The sequence below is a fragment of the Micromys minutus genome (assembly GCF_963924665.1).
Source record: "Micromys minutus genome assembly, chromosome: 32".
NCBI lineage: Eukaryota > Metazoa > Chordata > Mammalia > Rodentia > Muridae > Micromys > Micromys minutus.
The window spans coordinates 19,525,257-19,543,641 of record NC_137967.1 but is presented as its reverse complement, the minus strand read 5'-3'; the positions used below and the strand labels follow the sequence as shown (position 1 = coordinate 19,543,641).

At 50.8% G+C, this 18,385-nt stretch overlaps 2 protein-coding genes across 2 annotated transcripts; one reads left to right on the top strand and one right to left on the bottom strand.

Moving 5' to 3' along the window:
- Positions 1-2,250: 2,250 nt before the first annotated feature.
- Positions 2,251-10,731, bottom strand: GEMIN7 (gem nuclear organelle associated protein 7). The gene is made up of 2 exons (XM_080908571.1): positions 10,641-10,731; positions 2,251-2,959 (listed from the first exon to the last, which is right to left on the bottom strand). Exon 2 carries the CDS (start codon positions 2,947-2,949, stop codon positions 2,560-2,562), a length of 390 nt encoding a protein of 129 aa, XP_080764697.1. The 5' UTR covers positions 2,950-2,959; positions 10,641-10,731; the 3' UTR covers positions 2,251-2,559.
- A 4,112-nt stretch (positions 10,732-14,843) lies between these two features.
- ZNF296 (zinc finger protein 296) lies at positions 14,844-17,956 on the top strand (the record flags this gene model as incomplete). Its single annotated transcript, XM_080909277.1, has 3 exons — positions 14,844-15,099; positions 15,280-15,423; positions 16,962-17,956. 3 exons carry the CDS (start codon positions 14,844-14,846, stop codon positions 17,954-17,956), a joined length of 1,395 nt encoding a protein of 464 aa, XP_080765403.1.
- Between the last annotated feature and the right edge of the window lie 429 nt (positions 17,957-18,385).

The window sequence follows — 18,385 nt, the reverse complement described above, 5'->3', positions numbered from 1 at the left end:
AGGATCAAAGACATTAATTAAAAACCACCTGCTGGACATGGTAGTGACACGCCTGTGACCTTAGCCTTGGAGAGGCTGAAGGTTACAAATTCCAGGTCAGGCTGGATTACATAGGGAGTTTCAGACAAGCAGGTACTACAGAGTGAGACCCTGGTGAGGCTAACCCAAGTGCTGGGGGCCGGGTAAAGTGATGGAGGCGCTGAAAAGCCGTGAGAGACAAGCTGAATATAGGAGGAGTACGTGCAAGTGACAGAAACAACAGAACAGACTTTAGCTTCGCTGTCTCGTCAAAGTTGCGTCAAGTGTAAATGACAATATTAGATGAGTCTGCTGAGTATTCGTGAATCTGATTAAAAAAAATAAACTGCAGAGCAGAATTCCAAAGGCTCCAGATGAAGTCGGACGACCAAACCAGTGAGCCTAGGCCACACCTCCAAGGATCGATTCTATGGCTTAGGATTCATCTGAGCATTTTCGCTGCTTTCCCTTCTCATTAAGGACTAACTCATTGGCACGAGGGACTGAAACCATAGAACGGGACTTGAGGAAGGTTGACGACAGAGCTAGGATGGGACTGGAGGGAGGCGGCAGTGTGAACTGGTAGCAGCTGAGGCTACTCCTAAGGATAACTGCTTCCCTCTTCACAGTTGTGGGTTAGCACACTTTGGAGACTGGGAAGTACCAAAAGCCCCCTATAATTAATGCAAGCTTTCACTTACATTCTCAACTTCAACTAAAAGGCATTAACTAGGTTTTCTTGTCTGTTTGTTTTGGTTTGGTCTTACTGGTTCTCACATAACTCAGGCTGCCCTCTGACTTGCTATGTTGCTCCTCCTGCCTCTACACCCCCTCCCCCACCCCAAGTGCTGGGATTACGGTTTATGCCACTGTGCTCAGCTAGGAACTCCTTTTGGATATCATCTACTGAAAGACAAGGGACTGAAACAGGTGACACAGACTGCCTTTCTAGGAGGCTGGAGCAAACCGAGGAAGGGTAAAACGCCAACACTAACCACCAATCTGCAGAATTTGCTTCCAGGCATTGTCACACAAGTGTGAACACCACCAGTGGACCACATCACCAGAGGGAACCTTGTAACCTGGTGTAAACCAAGGCCATTTCTAGTAAAAGGCCACCCTTGCCCACTTCAAAATAGATTTAAGGGTCAATTTCTTGTCTGGAGAATGATGTCACACATTTGGGGAGGACACGAGGGGCAATACAAGCCCCACACTTGGATCTGCACTCCTCACCACCATGGCTTAGCCCCATGAGTTTTAGCATGAGCTAACTATACTACTAACGTTTAAATACTACTCCAGGGGTGGGAAGACAGCTCAGCAGTCAAGAATACTTGCTACTCCGTTCCAGAGGGCCTGAATTCTCTCAGTCCCCACATCTCACAAGCACCTTAACCCTAGCTCCTGCCAAATGCATATCTTCTGATCTGCATGAGCACCCATTCTCATGTGGCACACAGGTGTAACACCTGCATTTAAAAATTTTAAAACAACAAAAAACAATTAAGCATAGGATACAACTAAAACGATAAGCGGGGGTGGGGGTGGGGGGTGGTGTGTGGGAGGGGTGGCTGGAGATGGCTCAGTGGTTAGAGCACTGACTGTTCTTCCAGAGGTCCTGAGTTCAATTCCCAGCAAACACATGGTGGCTCCCAACCACCTGTAATGGGATCTGATGCCCTCTTCTGGTGTGTCTGAAGACAGCTACAGTGAGTTCATATAAATATAATAAATTAATTAAAAAAAAAAATGAGCAGATATGGTGGCCTGACCTGTGAATTCCAAGCCAGCCTGGACTACACAGCCAGGTCCTGTCTTTTAAAAAAGGGTGGGGTGGAGAGATGGCTCAGCCGTTAAGTGCACTGTCTGCTCTTGCAGTGGACCCACAAATGATTCCCAGTGCCCACATGGTGGCTCACAACTATCTCTCACTAGTTTCAATGGACCTGGTGCCCTCTTCTGGCCTCAGCCATCACTGCATGCATGCGGAACAGACATCCAGTGAGCAAACCACCCACACATAAAACAATAAAACTTTTAAAGGTTAAGGCAGAGCCAGATGATGATTTCTTTGGCAGGAGGTGAGATGGAGAAACAGCTTGAGAGGCTCAACTTTACAAGCTCTTCGGTGCTCTTTGCGCACGCACGCATACAACACACACACACAAAAGCACACACGAGAAGAGTTACACACTCCTCAGCCTGCGAGGACTAGCCTCAGGAGTTTATTTCTGTAAAGTTCAGTTGTGTGAGGCAGAATATCCCCTTGAACAAGAGAGCTCTAGAATGTCTGTGGCTGCAGTCTCTCACTGTGGCACCGCCTGGTCTTGGATATATGATGTTCCCACCTCAGCCTCTTGAGAACCAGGGTTATCAGCATGCAGCATCAGGTGGTGTCTGGTTTGGAGTTCCTGAGTTCAAAGCCAGAGTTTGCTGAAGCTTTGGAAGTCCAGGAAGGTGCGGAGAACTCTATGGCCCAGGACTAGCCAGAGCCCTGGCTACTGTGGCAATGCCCACAAGAGAAACAGCAGACAGTCTTTACAGCTTGAAGGAATAGGAAATTATGTCACTACATCGCAGCAGGGCCTCGGCCTGCACGCCTATGGGAGTCTGCAGTTGGGAAACATAGAAGTTGGCTACATCCAGGTCTGTGGCACCGAACTGGGCGGTCACATGCACACCTTCGTGCAGCATGAAACTCACAGGGTGTCCCACCATGGCTAGGAGGCTGCGGAGATAGCGCTCCCGCAGAGCCGCTCGGGCCCGCTGCTCCTGTGACTCTGGGGGATACTGAACAGAACCTTCTCCGACTTCTGGTCTCAGGATGGTCCTACGTCCATCAGGGGCAAAGCCTCGGCTGAAGCCATCGGGGCCCCGAGGGAGGCGCAGCACTGGCACCGGCATAGGAATGGTCAGTGGACTCTGCATGGCCCAGGCTCTGGGAAGAAGGTGAAAAAGTTAAAGCCACACAGCTCCAGGACAGAATAAGCCTGCCCTTTGCTGTTACCTCCAGACCACAGCTGTACTGTCTAGAACCTTTGTCAATCTCCCCAGCTCCACTCCAGGTAGGGAATTTTGTCTGTTGTTACATGGTTTTGGAGACAGGGCCTTGCTATGTAGCTCAGGCTGACCCCGAACATACAGGCACCCTAAATGCTGTATAGGTATTTAACACCATATGGGGCTCTTTTACCTTTTGTTGTTTTGTAAGAGAGTCCCTAGCCCAGATGAATTTCTTGCGGCTCGCTCCTCGACCAGCGAGGAAAGACGACCACTACCAGAGGATTCTTCTCAGATCACGCTTTATTGTGGGAGCCTCTTGGTTGAAGGGGAGAGCAGGAAGCAAGGGGCCCCGAACTACCCTAGCTGTCCGCTTATATAGGGAGAAGCGCATACGGGCTTGCCATGATTGGTTGTCACCAGTCTGCTGACGCCAGAGGCCTCGGATTGGCCTGAGATAGGTTATATACTACGCATGCGCAGGGTGCAGCGCCTTAGCTGACAGGAACATTACTATATATGGAGTTGGTTACCTCAAACCGTGAGGGAGCCAGCACCATCTTGTAATGGCGTCCGCATTCGGCTCCCCACAATTTCTGACCCTCCTACCAGGTGCCAGGATTACAGGTTTGCTTCTGGTTTTGGGGTGCTGGGGATGGAAGCCAAGGCCTCCTGCATGGTAGGCAAGCTCTACACTAACTGCATCCCTAGCCCCCTTTTTGTCTACTTTGATCATAGCTTTTTTATGGCTCGGGGGTGACTGTCAGAAAAATATTCACAGCCCCTCTCAAACACAGCCTCTTCTCACTCAGTCAGCCAGAGTCCTGACAGCTAGATCCAGAATGATCCAGTGACTGTCAGATAATGCAACTACTGAGTGGAAACAGCCTATGCTTAAGGAGAGCCTGTCAGGAGACTTTAAGAATTTGCAGTATCTTTGCTTTTTGTTCTCAAATGCATTTATTTGTGTGTGTGTGTCACAGTACACATGTAGAGTCAAAGGTCAGAGGACAGCTTGCAGGAACCAGTTCTCTCCTCCCACTACATTACTAGGGATAGGACCACATGAAGGCTGTCAGCTTGGTGGTGATGGCCGTGAGACCTTACTCACTGGGGAGGGGTGGAGAAGGGCACAGGACATCACTGACATGGAAGCTTCCATCTAGTCGGCCTCAGCCTTCCTAAGTCCTGTGATCTCAGGCCATCTGCACTGTTTCAAGGTCCCTCCTAAGTGTGGTGACGCAGTCTCATAATCCTAGCACTAGGGATGCCAAGGCAGGAGGATTGACTTCAAGGCCAACCAGACCTAGATAGGGCATCAGCATCCCAAACCCACCGGAGTTACCATTCTGCTTTGTCCCTTCTTGCGTTCAGCATCACATGCCTGGACTGTCTCAGTGACCTCCCCACTGGGCTCCTAACTCCACCCTCCCTATGGTGTATTCTTTTTAAATTTTTCTTTTCTCTCCACCTCCTCCCTTTCTCTGAAACAGAGTCTCACCGTGTGGCCCTGGAACTCACTGTTTAGATGAGGCTGACCTTAGTGTGCCTGCTGCTGCCTCCCTGGGATTGGGATTAAAGGTGTAGACTGTCAAGCTTGGCTGATTTGTTTGTGTGTAGGGATGTACATGTGTGAGCTGCTGTACCCATTCCTGGGCATAGAAGCCAGAGGACTCGGGTATCCTACTCCAGCCCAGAGTTTTCCTCAGTCTGTAAACTGGGTCCTGCTACAGTAAAGGACTCAGCAGGTCTCGAAACCTGCTGCCAAGCCTGGCTGCCTGATTTCAATCCTTAGAACCCACAGAGTCCAAAACCTGTCCTCCCTCCAGATGCACTGTGACATGCACCCACACATACACATGTATACTGGTTAAAAACAAACAAACATTAACTTTTACAACTAAATCCCAGAGTGACCTCTGTTTAGGGCCATTCCCTGGGATCCTCCCTCAACTGGAGTCCTCACAGTGCAAGTTCTAACCTTGCCACCCCATGACCTCATCTCCTGTCCCCTCTCTACCTTTGCACCAGCTAGTACTCCTGAGGTAGAGCAAATACAAGGTCCCTACCACAGGACCTTTGCACTCATTGCTTTTCCCTGGGGACATGGGGGTGCTAAGCTCACTTTCCCCCTTCACCTCACTGATCCACCATTTCTTTTCGCAGTTTCAAACCACTATTTCTGAGAAGGGGTCTCAGATAGCCCACACTGACTGCAAACTCATTGTGCAGCCGAGGCTAGTCTTGAATTTCTGACCCTCCTGCTACCTCCCGAGTCCTGGAACATCAAGCTGTTTTATATAGTACTAAAATTAAACCCAAGATTCCACACACCCACGCCAGGCCAGCAGCTGACCAAAGCCGGATGTGGTGCTGCAGGACTTTAATCCTAGTACTCTAGAGCTGAGACAGGAAGATCCTTGAGTTTGAGGTCAGCCTGGTCTACAGAGTGAGTTCCTGTCTTGAAAAACAAACAAACAAACAATGCAGAGGGAACGCTATACTGTTCACTCTATACTGTCAAACCACACACCCCCATGAAATGTTGTCACATTGCTTGGGCTGGGGGCTGGTCTTGAACTCCTGGGTTCAGGTGATTCTTGTGCTTCAGGCTTCCATCCTGTAGCAACACTTTATTTACCCCATCTGTCCTTTAGAGTAGTGTGCTCCTGATAGGAGGCTCCCTCCAGGAAACGCAGGTTTTCCTTCACCAGTGTGAAGGAAACCAGTACCTCGACAAGGCTGGCCTGAGACTGTACTTCTGAACCTTACTTAGGCTTAATGCTGGGGCTGTGGGCATGGCTAACTTTGGTTTCTACTGGCCTCTTGGTACAATCAAAGAGTCAGCAGTGAGGGGGCTAGAGATGTGGCTCAGTCATTAAGGGCACTTGGGAAAGCAGGTTCAATTCCCAGCACCTACATGATGGCTTACAGCCATCTGTAATTCTAGCTTCTGGGATCCATTTTGTGCTCTTCTGGACTCCTTGGCACCAGGCACTCCCATGGTACACAGACATACGTGCATGCAAAACATCCATTCCCATTTAAAATGCTGCAAGAGAAAAGTGAAGGCTCAGCAATAGGATTGGAATGTAGCTCACCTACATCTGGTAGATGCTCTCTTAACATGTAGGAGGCCCTGGGTTTGAACACCAGCACTTCCTAAAACTGACTGTTAGGGCACACACCTGTAAGCGCAGGCTGGAGGATCAGAAGTTCAAGGTTATCCTTGGCCACATAAACAGCCTGAGGCCAGCCTGAGCTATGTGAGGGAAAGGAGATGACTCAGAGGGTAAGAGTGCAGTCCGACTGGCAGGCTGAGTTAGGTAGCTAAAACCCTGTGGGGGAGGAGAGACTTCCTCAAAACTTCCTTTTTTTTTATTTGTTTATTTTATGTACATTGGTGTTTTGAGCCACCATGTGGTTGCTGGGATTTGAACTAAGAACCTCTGGAAGAGCAGTCAGTGCCTCTTGACCACTGAGCCATCTCTCCAGCCTGAAACCTGTGTTCCTTAATATCACACAAATAAATAAATGTAATCAAAATCTGAGGCCCAGGCCTGCCTGGTCTACAGAGCGTCCAGGGCTACACAATAAGCCCTGGGGGAGGGGAGATGAGGAGGATCAGCATTTTTGAGATAGATATGATTACAGCGCGTTGCCTTGAAGCCTAGGCTGGTTTCTACTTGGTGATCCTCCTTGGAGAGAAAGAGGCCAGTCTTGGAGGAGGGAGGAGTAACATAGAACAGTTTCCAGAAGGGCTTGGGAACAGTTTCCGGTCAGTCACACCACAGTGCAGTCCTGGATCAAATAAGAAACTGAGCCATGGCAGAGAAAACACCTACAGTACAGCACAGGGAGGGCTAGGCAGAAAGAATAGAGCTTGAGGCTAGCCTGGGCATACTTTGAGGTATGGCAGCGGGTTGGAGCGAGGAGGTTGAGCATAGAGCCTTGTCACCCATACCTGCGTTATGTCCACTCTGAGAGTGGGCACCCACATACTGCTCTGAGCAAGGAGGAACATGAGCTACCCCTTCCCAGGAACCCTGTGCTCACTGTCTAGAGCATAAGCTTGTGGAAATGAGGAAGGACAGGGAATCCAGGACAAAGGCCCTTGTGAGAGGAACTGCTGATCAGTGCTACTTGGGGCATGCAAAGCACTCAGCAAGCTGTGCAGGTCAAATAAGTCTTCCAGGCAGGTTCCAAGGCCCTGCGACGGATGGGGAAGATTAAGCCTAAAGGGATTAAAGGCTGTGTGTGAGTGTGGGACAGGGACAATCCAGAGCCTCTAGCAGGCTCGGTAAGGCTATCACAGAACCACACCCTCAGGCCCTCACAGGTGGATTTTAGGCAAGTACTCTATATCCTGAAGCCTTTTTATTTATCTATGAGACAGTGTCTCATGTGACCCCAAGTGGCCTAAAATGTCTGATCCTTCACTGGCAATGGTGGCCCACACACCTTTAACCTCAGCATTGGGGAGGCAGAGGCAGGCTGATCTCTGTGGCTAGGCAGGTCTACAGAGGGAGTTCCAGGACACAGCCAGAGCTATAGATAAAAACCCTAACTCAAAGAAAGAAAGAAAGAATGAAAGAAAACAAACAAGTCTAATCCTCCTGTCTCCATCTCCCCTATCCTAGGATTACAGGCCTGTGACCCCATGGCCCTGTTTATCGGGTATTGGGATTAAATAAATATTCCCCAACTGAGCTACACTCCTGCCTCCCAGACTGCTTTTAAGTCAGAATCTCACTAAGTGCCCAGGCTGACCTTAAACTCACCCTGTAGCTGAACCAAGCTGTTGTTGTTGTATGTGTACGTGTGTGTGTGTGTGTGTGTGTGTGTGTGTGTGTGTACACACTGCATGCTCCACATGGCACAGTGGGGGGGGGAGGTCACACACACACATAAGGGGGGTCAGAGGACATGTTACAGGAAAGAGTCTGTTTTCTCCTTCCTCTGTTCTCTCCTTCCACTAACTGGGTTGCTAGGATCAAACTGACATCTCCTCAGTCCATGTGGCAGATTTTTGATCCTCCTGTCCCAGACTGAGGACCTGGGACTGTGAGACAGCATCACCCAGCCCAGCTACCTGCATTTAAAAAGTATATCTGCTCACTGTCATTCCAACTCAGTCAGGGGCCAATGCCCCAAATCTGCCTTCCACCGCAGGCTAATACTTGAACATTTTAAGAAAAGGATCTTATGGAGGGATGGCTCAGGAGTTAAGAGCACTGACTGCTCTTCCAGAGGTCCCGAGCTCAACTCCCAGCATCTACATGGTAGCTCAGAATCATCTATAAGGAGATCTGGTGCCCTCTTCTGGCCTGCAGGTGTATGTGCAGGCAGAATACTGTATTATACATAATTAATTATTTTTTTAAGAGAGAAAAATCGTCCTAATAGCAAGGGCTATTACTTATACAAGGGATGGAAACCAAGCCAGAATCAAAGATCTTTCTTAGAATTAGATAGGGGAACAGTGAAGAGCCGTGTTTGCCACAATAGAGGAAAAAAAAACATGAATGGGGTGTGATGGTACAGACCTAGGATCCTGGAAGTCTATAGAGATTGAGGCTCAAGAATTTCAAATTTTAGGGTAGCCTAAGCCATATAATGAGACTCTAACTAATCAAGATTTGATCATATCCAGAACCTCCATTTGCTGGGATGGACCTGAGGCTAGATATCCCTTTGCTGGGTCCAGGCTGGCAGTTATCAGCAAAGGCAGCTAACTGTGGCTGCTGGAGTAGGCGTTCTTCCCCGGCTTTTCGGGCTAACACAACGGCACCCTGACCGTTCTGGAGATAAGGTGGGAAGATTTAAGTAAACAAAAACTGGTTTATGCTGGTTGTGGTGATACAGGCCTTTAATCCCAGTGCTTAGGGGACAGAGGCAGGTTGGGGGTGTGTCTCTTTGAGTTCATGAGTTCGAAGCTAGCCTAGTCTACAAAGTGAGTTTTAGGACAGCCAGGGCTATAGAGAAACCCTGTTGAGGGAAAAAAAAAAAAAAACCAACTAAGATTTGAGAAAAGTCAGGCAGAACATGTACTAGTGTCCTAGCTAAATTGACCCTCTTCCTGGTGATCCTGACCTTGGCGTCTCTGATCCAGAGAAGATGGATTTCCTGCCCAGAGGTTACATTCCAAACCCATACATCCCAATCCCTGGCTAAGTAGTCCGTTAGCCCGAGCAGGTGACAGACTTTTGGTCAGTGAACAGGTAGCTGTTCACAGGCCATCACTGGTGCCTCAGGGAGAGTGGAGAGAGGCAACAACAGAAAAAAAAAAATCAGACCCAGGCCAGTCTTTGAAGGGAGGCCAGCCAGTTTGTTGAGAGCAACTCTGGCAGGCCTGGCCCTTCTCCCCCATTCCCTCTGCCTTGATAAAAAAGTGTTAGATTTCATTCCTAAAGTCAGCCACCAAAGTCTAGTCCCTAATTTGGGTACTTCCTTCTCCTGAGGCTGAATACCAAGGTACACCTATCAAAGTATTGAAGTCCAGCAATCAAAAAAAAAAAAAAAAAAAAAAAAAAAAGAAAGAAAGAAAGAAAGAAAGAAAAAAGAAAAGAAAACAAACCTTTGGCTCACCTAATTAACAGGCCTATTTAAAATCAAACACCTCATCCTAACACAGGATTTCTCCTTGTGTCTTTATAAACTGTCATTTGTCTATGGGCCATGTCTGTCTCCTCTGTGCAGAGGCAGGCCTTTGTTCCTCTGGGACAAATACCTCCTCCCTCTCCCATGATCCCTTCCCCATCTCCCTCATCCTCTATCTCCTGTCTCTGTCTCTTATTCTATGTCCTCTGTTTTTCTGGGGCAAATAAATCTCCTTTGTGTTGAAAACTTGGTCACTAAAGTTCTGAGCAGATACTTTTCTTTCAGTCTTAGCTACACTAAGAGTTTTCCAGCAGCCTCAATTACACAGGGAGAGAGAGGTGTGGGCTTAATAGGGGTGGGAGAGCCGAAGATGTAGCTCAATTGATAGACTATTTGTACAGAAAGCATGAAAAGTGCTTCTTTCACCAGCTTAACCTAAACCGTGTGTGGTAGTTCGTACAGGACTGTAATCTCAGCCCTTGACAGATGAAGGCGGGAGGTAAAATTCAGTTACCCAGAGACACACAGTGAGTTCAGTCTGGGGCTATTCAGTTCTGCCTTGTAGTCTCAGGGGAAAACAAAACAAGAGGAAGGTTAGAGAGGAATGGGTCAGTTTGGAGGTCATTAGGTCTACTTTGAGTTAACAGGACAGGAAACTAACTGAGTTTCCAGGCTAACAGACAAGGCCTACCGTAATTAACCAGCTACCTATTTCTCCCTACACACTGTAAGGTAAATGTCCGCGGTCCTCCCGACCTCCTATGCAAATTCGCCACAGGGGGCCACGAGTGAGAGAGTGAGCAGCCCCAGGGCAGGATCTGCTCCCTTCCCGGCTCTCAAGGGCGGGTCAATTTCCTTTTAATTCCTCCCAGCCGCCCAGCGTCCTCCTTTTCAAATTCTAAGAATGTCCACCCGCTTCAGGGCAGCCACCTCCCACCCCGTCCGCCCCGCCCGGCGTCAGAGCCCAGCCCTTCTTCAGGTCGTCCCTTCCCCGCAGCTCCACGGCCACGCGTACTCACCGAGGCCTGTCGCTTCAGGCGCTGCTCTAGTGCCCGCGCCGCCGCCGCACAGGTCCCGGCAGGCGCGGAGCCCCCACGGCCTAGGTTCCGCCCGCGCAACCGCCGCAGAGGTCCGGGTGGGCACCGAGTCCTAAGCGCCTGGGTTCCGCCCGCGACTCCACTTTCCCCACATGTTCATCGGCCGCTCCTGGGTCACCCGACCGGGGCTGGTCACTGCCAACCAGTGGGTTAGGGACATTTAAGATGCCCACCATGGGGAGCACGAAACAGAGGTTCAAAAAGTTGGGCTTGGTGGCTCCCAGGCTGGGAATCCTGGGTGCCCTCGGGAAGTAGGCAGGGTTGTCAAAGTTTGAACGAGGCCTGACCACCTGGACTACATACAGATAAGGCCTCGTCCGAAAAGGGGAATTGGGGGTGGGGTGGGGAGTAAAGAAGAAACGAGTAGTAGCTCACACTTGTAATCTCTGTACTTGGCAGCCAGAGGCAAGAAGATCAGGATCAGTTACAGATAGAATGAAAGAGGAACAGGTCGCAAAGAAAGGAGGGAAAGACAGGCAGAAAGAGGAGAAGGAAGAAGCATCAGCTGCTGATGCTGCTCAGAGAATAGAAATTTCCTATCAGCTGCTTGGGAGGTACCCCTCCATCCATCCCTCCCCATCTCTGCCTGTAGGTACCAGGGATGTGCCGCTAGGATGGACAGAGGTCATTCATTTTGTCCTTCAATCCTCTCTGCAACCCTCGTTTACAAAGGGAAAAACCGAGGTCCTGCATAGGGGCATGTGAAACCCCAATGATCTCAGCCGAGCAGAATTGATTGCATTCCCACAGAGTTCACGTAGGCAGGAAGAGGACTGCAGCTTCCCCTACTGCCTGGCACACAGGCGCGTTGCAAATATCCGTGGAAGAGTGTCCCCCTCCAATATAGGTGTTGATTGAATCATGAAAGCATGGGTGCTGGGGGGGGCCTGCCTGCTCTAGCCAACGGGGAGGCCAAGGACTTTCTAACCAGATTTAGAAGAAAGTCCCATCTTACTCAAAGAGTAGGGGCTCTTTAGGAACGGGACATCCCATAGATGCTCTCTTAAGAGGTTCATTCTCTTTCGAGTTGGGGGAACAGAACAAAATAAGCTACAACTTAGTAAATAAATAAGCCAGGATCCCTGAGAGGGACTGGGGACATGACTCAGTTTGGCTTGCTTAGCATGATAAAACCCTAGTTCCATCCCCAGCACGAGAAAAAATGGCTAAATGTGTACCTAATACTTGGTGAAGCTGGAGCAAGAGGCTCTCAGGTTGAAGACTAGCCTACGCTAGGAGCTAGCCTGTGCTACAAGGTTTGGCCTGTCACCAAAGATAAAGGGTAAAGGATGGGGCTGGACGGATCACTCAGTAATAGAACACTTGGCTGAGATGTGCAAGGCTCTATGTTACGCTCCTCTGCACCCCCAAAAGAAGGGACAATGAGCACAGTGGGTATAATGACAGCAAGGCTTAAAATTCAGTGATTAAATCAGGTGTGTGCAGAGGGAGGACAACTCCTGTAAATTTGGAGACAGCCTAGGAGATAGGAAATGAGGGAAAGAAGGGAGGGAAAATACCAGGCAAGAGGCAGAGGCAGATGGATCTCTACATAGTCCCAGGACAGCCATGGCTACATAGACAGACCCTGTCTCAAACAAACAAGCAAACAACCCTAACTCCTATGGGCAGGCACACACACACACATGAAGAAAAGGGGAAAAAAATAAAAGAGAGACTGGTGGGTTAAAGAGCTTGCTGCCAAACCTAAGGACATGAGTTCACTCCCTAGACCCCCATGGTAGGAGAGACATACCTCCTGATTATTGTCCCCTGACCTCTGCTTGCACGCTGTGGTAATACGTAAACACACTAAGTAAATAGCAAAACATTTTAAAGTAGATTCATAAGTGGGATTAATTTACTGATTTTAAAAAGAACATTTAAAAAGCCTCCTTTGTGTCAGGCATGGTGGCACACGCCTTTAATTCCGGCAGAGGCAGGCAGATCTCTCAAGTTTGAGACCAGCACAGCCAGGGCTATTCAGAGAAAGCCTGTCTCAAAAACAAAGGTCACCTTTGGGGGTGCTCTGGGTCCAGCCTCTACTGAGGCTTTCAAGGCTTCGAGGGAATTGGGAACAGATGGAGGTCTTAGGGAGTAATTTGCAAGGCCTTCAGCAGGGTGTGGCTAATTTAGATATGCTGGCCAGGGAGGCCCTGGGCCCTCAGGAGGACAATTGAATCCCTGCCTGAATAACAATATGAGGAACTTCGGAGCCTGGCCTTGGAATTCACTCCACTGCCTGAGGACACCTGGGGCTGGACACACCAGGGCCTTAAATTTATGGGAATTTACCGGAGGGAGCTCGTGGTGGGTGGGTAGGTGGGTGGGGGAGGACAGTCAGCAAACAGCTCTACTGTGAAGTGGTGGATGGTAGGAAGAAAAGAGAAATCAGAAAGGACTGAGGGTGTGGTAGGGTGCTGTAGCCACTTCAGACTGAGCACCTGAAAGAATTCTTATCTGAGGAAGTTCGGGTCCCCAGAGGGAGGCAGAGAGGACAGCTGACCCTTTGGTTGGTTTCAACTCTTAGCCTGGTATTAGGAAGAAAAAAACTTGTTTTGTCTCAAACCTCCCCAGACCCCAGTACCAAGAAAACCAATTAACCTCAGAGTAGCCAAAAGACCCTCTGGATGTGACCCTGCCCCAAGTTCCTGCCCCCCATCTTGTTAGTTCAGAATGCATAGGCTTCTTCCTGGCTTTTCTTGGCTCCCTCAAAAAACTCAGGTCTTCATATTTATTTATTTATTGAGACAAGATTTCCCTAGATAATACCATGAATGGTTGGCCTGGAACTCATAATGTAGACCAGGCTGTTCATTAACTCTTGGGCAATCCTCCTGCCTCTGATTCCATAGAATATTGAATCTATGGATACTGGGATTACAACGTGTATCACCGAAACCAAAGAGGGGGGTGTTTTTAAAAAAAACTGTTTCAGGGTCTCATGTACCCAACCAAACTGGTCTCAAAGTTCCTATGTCGCTGACGGAAACTGGCTTCCACAACCTCCATTACAGATAGGCATGGCCACCCGGCCTTCAAAGGTGTCCAATCTGTCCTGCTTGCTAAATCCTGGTACAGGGCAGAAAACTGAAGCCCTCTTATGGGGTACCCCTGCCTGCTTCCTAGCTTGACTGGGCCACATGACACCTGTCTGAACAAAGGGTACACTATGTACTATAAAACAGCCCCATCAGGCCTTGAATTTTGAATTTGTGATTCTCAAGCACATGAGATTACCAGGAAGCACTGGGGTAGTGGTAAAGCTGGGGGGTCCTTTTATTTTATTTATTTATTTATTTTTGGCTTTTTGAGACTGTGTTTTTCTGTGTAGCCCCGGGATGTCTTGAAACTTAATTTGCAGAACAAGCTGGGTTCGAATTCAGAGAATCTGCCAGCCTCTGCCTCCTGAGCACTAGGATTAAAGGCGTGCGGTTTACAGACATTTTATGTGGTGGTCACTACCTCTCACTGCCTCCATCCATCCCCACATCATACGGGTTATGGAATGGTAGGTACTAGAGAAATAGGGTGCGGAACCATGGGATGCAGCCCAGTGGGTGGAGAGTGCTTGCCTAGCGTGCAGGAGGTCCTGAGTTCCACGCCCAGCACCACATAATACAGGTATAGTGATGCACCCCTGTAAAACCACCGTGGGAGATGTGGAAGAAGATCAAAAGGACGAAGCCATCATCCGTTACATAGCTAGTTTGGGCTTAAAAGACAAAAAAGAAAGGTTTGAAGTGAAATTTTCTTAGTATACTTCCCCTCTAGTGAGAGATGTCCACCTCTTCTCGCTTGGGCGAGGCGTGGCATCTCGAGCCTCAGGTATCACCTGAGCCAGGGGATGGGGGCGAGGAGGGAGGCATTGAGAATAGCTTTTGTCATCCTCCTGGGTGAAATAGAGCCCAAGGGAGGAGGGCACAATTTGCGAACTAGCCCCGGGGCAGCGGGCTGGGCGGGGAAGATTGAATGTGAGTGGCCCCGAAAAGACCCCGCCCTAGTGGGGCGGAGACAAGGCAGGACCAGCACGTGTTAAAAAGTTCGGCGCGGGTAGCTAGGAGCCAGTCACTCACCTGGGCGCCTGGTTTCCGAGCGCACTGCCCCGACCTGCGTCCTCGCCCCATGTCCCGCCGCAAGGCCGGCCGCGTGCCTCGCCGCATAGACCCAGAGCCCCACGACGACATGGAAATGCCCGATCTCATCATTGGTGTGAAGCGGACACGCAGCCTGGAGTCCTTGGCGAAGGAGCTCTGGTCCGCGAGGGACATACCCAGGCCGGAGCTCTTGGATGTAAAGCATCCCCTCCAAACCACCTCGCGCCCACTCTGCGCGCCCAGCACGTGTGCCCCGTGGACGCCTCTGGGTTCTAACCCTTCCGGTGAGTCCCAAGCCCTCGCCCATGCTTGCATTGGAACTTGGGGATGGCCCTGGTACCGGCCTGTCCTCCCCAGCCTTGGCCTCTGACCTCCGGGTTTCCCCTCTCCCTCCACCTTGGAGCCCTCACCCGGAGCCGGGCTCCACCCCACCCCACAGCTTACCACCCGCTTCCTCCCTGCAGACCGCCAGCCCTGGACCGACAAACACACAGATCTGTTGACCTGCGGCCGCTGCGGAAAGATCTTCCCATTAGAGGCCATCATTGCTTTCGTGGATCACAAAAAACAAGGCTGTCAGCTCCTCAAAGCCACCGGCCCCGCCTCAGGTAAGTAATTCAGGGTGCAGTGCACTCCTGCTCCAGAGATGGGCTTCCTGCCCTGCCGAAAAGCTAAGGTGGACAGATGGGACACCAATCATTACTTCCCCTTTCTCCTTGCTCCCCTTAGGGTAGAACCTAGGCGTGGCTTCGTCTTGCCTGTCCTAGGGCAGGGACTAGAGGTGGGGCGGGGTCTGGGCAGCGGAGGAAGGCCACCCCACAAGGTGTGGCCAGCCCCAGAAGACTGGCCCGGGGTTTTGCCATACACCCCTAATTTAGTTTCACTTCTCCTTTCCCGTGGACAGAAATAACTGACCAGGTGGCTGGACCAGGGTTGGCAGTAGGGACCTAGCAGAGGATGGGACAGTGGTCTGGGGAGCCGAATGAACCTACTGTGTTTTTATCCTTCTCATTGAGATTCAGTCAGTTCCTAACCAGGGAATCCGATTTGTTCCCCTTGCTGGGATCTCCCCAGCTGAGTGTTGGGAAGCCCCTGGTCTGGGTGCTGCATACTTGAGTTGTATATGGGGGAGGAATTAAAACTGTGTGGTCCTTAGTCGGTCGAGTGAGCTCTTGTTGGTTATGAGAGTTTTAAGACTTGATCCGAACTTGAATTTCCAGCCCCCGGCTCATGTGGTGCCCAGGTGGAGCTTGGGAAATGTAATTATATTTGGGGCTGGGCCAGGAAGGGTCTGTACTCCAATCAGCTTTGGTTAAGGGAGGGGCCAAGATGGCTTCATCTGAATAACTATTCCAGCAATGGCCTGTGGGCACTTGGTGTGGGTCGATGAAGAGTTTAACGTTTTAGACAGGGTCTCATCCTAGCTGGGCAGTTGGTATTACTGTTATAGGCCTGGATAGCTGTGGGCTATTTGTTTTTTTGGGAAGGGCTTTCTCAGGCTGGCCTCAAACTCAACAAAGATCTGTCTCTGCCTCCCCAGTGCTGGGATTAAAGGCGTGTACCACCACCTCTGGCTTACGCTATGTTTTGATATCTGAGGCTCAGCTCATAGTAACCAAAGCTCTCAGCTGCTCCCTATTTGAGGTCACAACCCTGGAAGGGGCCCCTCATATTCCCATACTCTAGCAGGAGACAGGTGGAGAGGATGGGTCTAGCCCCAGAGTACACAGGTAGGAAGGAAAGAAAGCCTTAGGTTTGACAAGTCTCTGCTTAGCTTTGGCATGTGGTATCATAAAGAAAGGCCCCCATCTGGGACTGTCTGGGATTGGGCAATCTAAAGTCAAGTAGATGTGGGGAGTGTTCTGAGACAGCATGGGCCTAGAAAAACATCAAATTTGTAATCCAGATACCAGCTCACGTCCCCCAAGCAAGTGGTGTTTCTGGGCCAGGCCCCAGCTCTAAGATCTGCTTTTTGAGCTTCTGTTCCTGCTTCCCCAGTGCCATGGTGGCCCCCCTCTACTATGAACAGCAAAACCTGTTTACACTTCAGGAGGTTTCCTGAGGGCAGCATCTGTTTCATGCAGAATCCCATTGGGGTGGCACCGTTGGCCCAGCAGTAATTCCTTGTCCCTTCTTCTCCTTCCAGAACCCAACGAGCTGAAGGCTCTGAGCTGCCTCCACTGTGGCAGGCAGTACACCAGTGCTTGGAAGCTGCTCTGGCACGCCCAGTGGGACCACGGGCTATCTATCTACCAGGCACAAAAATTGGAGACCCCAGAGGATCCTCTGCTGGGCCTGGCTGAGGTGGCTGCAACCATGTCAGCCGTGGCAGTGGTGGAGCCGGTTGAGAGAAAGCCCCGTCCAGCGGACAATACTGCCCGGCGGACCTGCACCGTGTGTATGAAGACGCTCAGCTCCTTCAGCAACCTCAAGGTCCATATGAGGTCCCACACTGGTGAGCGACCCTACTCCTGTGACCAGTGTTCCTATTCCTGCAGTCAGAGCAGCAAGCTAAACAGACACAAGAAGACCCATCGGCAGCCCACACCTGGGAGCCCCTCCACTTCTGCCAGTAGCCAGGAACCTGGAACCCCAGCAGCCCCTCCTGAACCGGCTGCCATTGCAGCTGCTCCAGCCAGCACACTCCCTGGCCAGAATGTGGAGAAGGCTGGGGCTGGTGGGGCTGGTGGGGCTGGGGCCGGGGCTGGGGCTGCAGCCACAGCAGGAGTCCAGGAACCTGGGGCCCCTGGCAATGGAGCTCAAGGGGGTCCAGGTTCTGTTGGCAAGGGAGCCGCTGTCAAAGCAGGGAGGACTGTTCCCAGAAAGGCTGAGAAGACAACACCTGGGAAGAATAAAAAGTCAGGTCCCAAGTCCAGGGGCCAGTGCGAGTTCTGCGGGAAGTCCTTCACCAACAGCAGCAACCTGACTGTACACCGGCGATCACATACTGGAGAGCGGCCCTATGTCTGTGACCAGTGCCCCTATGCTTGTACCCAGAGTAGCAAGCTCAACCGCCACCGCCGCACCCATGGTCTGGGCACTGGTAAGACTGTCTACAAGTGCCCGCACTGCCTTGTGCCCTTTGGCCTGCAGGCCACACTGGACAAACACCTGTGGCAGAAGCACCCGGAGATGGCCTAAGAAATGTTCTGTACAGGTGTCCCTTCCTCAAATGGGACTTAAGCACTTAAGATTGGGGGAATAAACCATCCATCTCCCCCTCATTTGTGTGCCTGGCTTTCTTGGGGTGTCTGAGGTGGGATGCTCCCCCTCTGTAGTGTGGACAGCTGGACAGACCGGTTTAGAGTGGGGGGTGAGTGCCCTGGGTAATGGAGGACTGGCACAGAAAGCCGTGCTCCCGGTTCTTGGTGTGGGTGAGGCCAGGGGCAGGGAGAGGCCTGGACCTGTCACCAGAGGCTCCTGGGCGCAGTCCAGTCCTAGCCCGTCATCCACTGGCCCTGTCCACACATGTCCCATGTCTGGGCCCTTCCTCCTGCCCCTGCAGGCCTCACCACACCCTGCAGGCTACAGCACCTGCAGCAGCCTCCAGCTGCATCTAGCCTGGAAGTT